This window comes from Gouania willdenowi, chromosome 21 (assembly GCF_900634775.1).
Source record: "Gouania willdenowi chromosome 21, fGouWil2.1, whole genome shotgun sequence".
In the NCBI taxonomy this organism is placed as follows: Eukaryota; Metazoa; Chordata; class Actinopteri; order Blenniiformes; family Gobiesocidae; genus Gouania; species Gouania willdenowi.
This window is the reverse complement of record NC_041064.1, coordinates 6,497,615-6,501,485: the sequence shown is the minus strand read 5'-3', so window position 1 is coordinate 6,501,485 and position 3,871 is coordinate 6,497,615. Positions and strand designations below refer to the sequence as shown.

General features: G+C 39.8%; 1 protein-coding gene across 1 annotated transcript; it reads right to left on the bottom strand.

Annotated features, from left to right (window-relative positions):
• Positions 1-1,773: 1,773 nt before the first annotated feature.
• LOC114455087 (protein PXR1-like) lies at positions 1,774-3,357 on the bottom strand. The gene has a single exon (XM_028436101.1). The coding sequence runs from the start codon at positions 3,295-3,297 to the stop codon at positions 1,954-1,956; it is 1,344 nt and encodes a 447-aa protein (XP_028291902.1). The 5' UTR covers positions 3,298-3,357; the 3' UTR covers positions 1,774-1,953.
• Positions 3,358-3,871: the final 514 nt, after the last annotated feature.

The following is a 3,871-nucleotide window of genomic DNA, read 5'->3' as shown; positions in this document are numbered from 1 at the left end:
ATAACGTGGTTATTTGGCAACTTTATGCTGTTTATTGTTTCTTTCTATCATAAACTGGCTGATTTGTGTGTGTGTGTGTGTGTGTGTGTGTGTGTGTCAGTTACGTCAGCTGTCAGGCTCAGAGTCCTGTGTGGTATCGCTCCTCATCAACCAAGGAGCGCAACATTGAAAAGACTCCGATCTGAGCGTTGTGTAATCAGTACCGATACTGCTGTATTTGGTATGAACCACTATACCGCCCACCTCTATAATGATAATAAATATACATTCATAACCGAGTCTTGATCGGGAGATAACGCCCGATTCCCATCGAGTCTGAAACCATGTGATCGGGACATCCTTACTTTATTCTGTTGCTTCTCTACGTCTGTCTTACTTTTTCCTCTTGCTTTGCCGTGTAACCGTTAAACCCAACGCTGCGATGGAGACTTCTGCTGGAACTAGGGCTGCCAATTAATCAAATTTGAATCGTGGTCATGATTAAATTAACCTGAGCGTTTATTTTGGCTTTGAATTATAAGATTGGTTTTATTTAATTGCTCTTTACATCCACTAGTGATGTAACGATTAATCGTAAGGAAGTTAAAAATCGATTCATAGGTATAACGATTCACATCGATGCTGTGAAAATTGAATCACAGTACTTTTTTTAACCAGCAGAGGGCGCTGCTAATACTTTCTTTCTGGCCGCCTTCTACTCTTAAACATGTTTATAAATGATTCCTTACCCCTTTAGCACTGAAAGAATATCTGTAATATTACGTGAATATCTGTAAAAGTCACGTTTTTCTATTAGCTCTGTCTGCTAGCATAGCATCTCTTCTTCACTGCAAAATATATGCATGCCAACCGACCACTGAGTTACCAGCGCCCTCTGCTGGTTCAAACAAATATCTGACCTAAATACAGTAAAATGACTTTTTTTTTTTTTTAAGTCCAATTGTTAAGGCACAAAATACATTTTCAGTTGCACTTTTAAAAAGAAAAATAACTGTTATGCAGTTTTGTATTGTTTACTATAGAACCAGAATTTAAATAATAAGCTTCTTCTTCATTTGTATTATTCCTTTATTTATTTCTTCAAGATTTATTTTTAGTTAAGGGGCGGCAGTGGCTCAGGTGGTAGAGGGTCGTCTTCTGATCGAGAGGTTGGGGGTTCGACCCCAGTACCTGACTATGTGTCGAAGTGTCCTTGGGCAAGACACTGAACCCTAAGTTGCTCCCAGTGGTCGACTAGCACCTTGCATGACAGTCCTGTCCCACTGGTGTGTGAATGTGAGAGTGATTGGGTGAATGAGCTGATGTGTAAAGCGCTTTGGGACTGTTTCAGTGTGGTGATAAAGCGCTATATGAATCAAGTCAATTTAAAAAATTTCAATTGCATTGTTTTGAATAGTTTATCAAGGGATTCTTTTGACAATGAAAAATACTATAGTATTTTCCCAAAAAAAAAATAAAGGAATATTTTTCAGTCATTTATATACAGTCCCATTTTGTAAAATAAATCGTGAGAGAATCGTATCGTGAACCCAGTATCGTGAATCGAATCGTATCGGGAGTTGAGTGAATCGTTAAATCCCTAACATCCACACATTTTAAGTTTCAAACATCAGCATGTGTTAGATAGAAACAGAACCTGCCCTGCTGTAGCACAGGTTTATATTTTTATTTTAATATATTTATGGGAATGTAATACTCAACTAAGGAGTAGGATATTTAAACAGAATAATGCAATTAAGATTTCAATTGTTTATTCAAAAACAATAACATCCCTTCAGTGACACACAGGAGGTCCTCGGTCCAAATTCAGATGAATGGAATGACATCAGGACACGTAAGTTTGACACAAACATGCGCCGATATTCTGGTTGTTCTGAGGAGAGCAGTGCTGAAGGATCACTGTCACGTTGTTACACCAGTTACTGTTCACATCATCCATCTGCAGCACCATCCTTATTTTCTTTTGGTTCTAAACAGGTTTTTGAACCATTTCTTTATCGGGTTGTCATTAGAAGCTGCCTTCTCCTTCTTTTGCTCCTTGTCTTTCTTCTTCTCCTTCTCCTTCTCCTTCTTCTTCTCCTTCTCCTTCTTCTTCTCCTTCTCCTTCTCTTCCTCCTGCCCCTGCTTCTGCCTCTTCTCCTTCTTTTGCTCCTTCTCCTTCTTCTCCTCCACCTCCTTCACTTCCTCCTTCCCCTGCTTCTGCCTCTTCTCCTTCTTTTGCTCCTTCTCCTTCTTCTCCTCCTCCTCCTTTGCTTCCTCCTTCCCCTGCTTCTGCCTCTTCTCCTTCTTTTGCTCCTTCTCCTTCTTCTCCTCCACCTCCTTCACTTCGTCCTTCCCATGCTTCTGCCTCTTCTCATTCTTTTGCTCCTTCTCCTTCTTCTCCTCCTCCTCCTTTGCTTCCTCCTTCCCGTGCTTCTGCCTCTTCTCCTTCTTTTGCTCCTTCTCCTTCTTCTCCTCCTTCTCATTTGCTTCCTCCTTCTCCTTCTTCTCCTCCTTCTCCTTCTCTTCCTCCTTCCCCTGCTTCTGCTTCTTCTCTTTCTCCTTCTCCTGCTTCTGCTCCTGAATTGTGGCTTGCAATTTGGTGAAGGCTTCCTGTGTTTCAGTGAGCGTGGCCTTCATGATGGACATAGTCTTGATGTGGTTGGACCGCTCCTCTTCCATTTCCACAATTTTTTTCTGTGCTTCATCCAGGGCAGTCTGTAGTACCTGCGTTTGTGTTGACTGGTTCTCATTATTGCAGAGAGCTTCCTTTTCTGTGATCGCTTTCACAGCTTTTTCATTCTCCTCCAGTTGGTTCCATTGGTCTGTGCGGCTTTTTAGGTCCTCCTCCTTCATTTTCAGAGTGGCCTTCAAATGTGAAATCGTTTTTTGTTGTTTATCTTTCTGCTTTAAGAACATTTGTTCCTTCTTCTGAAGCTCGTTTTTAATGTCCAACAAAGCAGCCTTTACTTCATCCAACTGCTTCTTCTGAGCCTGGACCTTCTCACGTAGCTCCTCCAGTTTAAGTTTAAGGCTGTCCTCCCACTGGCTGTTTTTCACGTCTAATTCTTTTTCCATCTCATCCAGTAAAAATGTAAGGTAAGTGATTTCCTCTTCCTTTAGCTTCAACATTTGGTCCTTTTCTTCCAACTTGACCTTCAGTTCCTGATGTGCCTCATCCAGTGAAAGGATGGAATCCATTTCTCTTTCTTGATTAAGCATCTTCCCACATTGATTACACTTGGGATTAGCTGGTTCATTACAAGATGATTTATCAGAAGAAACTTCTGTCTCTGCTGTGATGTTTATTTTCTCCATTTTAAAATGTTAGATGCAAAACTTGTGGACGTTACCAAAAAGCTACCAGTCTCTCAAAGGAGTAAAAGTCTCTGTCCAGAAAAAAGAACCTACTGTGAGATGTGATATCATTGCCTTTCGTCTTTGTTTTGTCATCGTTAAAAAGAACCCAGTGCAAGATTCTGAATGCTGATTGGCTGTTAGGAACCACTGTCCAAAATACTGATAATATTACTGAATTAATTTTTTATAGTGCTTTTCAAGAAACTCAAAGACATTTCACACTTTAAAACTCAACGAAACAGATGAAAATGTTAGTGACATTTTTTTAACTAGTTTAAACACATTTATTATATGAACCTTCAAGGTTTGAACCTACAGTTAAAACCTATTTTGTTCCTCATACAAATGTTATATTTACACTTGTTTTAGTGGTTTCGGGTCACGCACTATAAAGTCATGTCAATGTATCAAACGCTCATTAAATCCGCCTTGGCCGTTCACACTGAGGTTGAAAAAGATCAGATCTGTATCTGATTCAGGACCACATATGAAAGTGGTCTAAATCTGATTTAAATTAATCAGATTTGAGTCA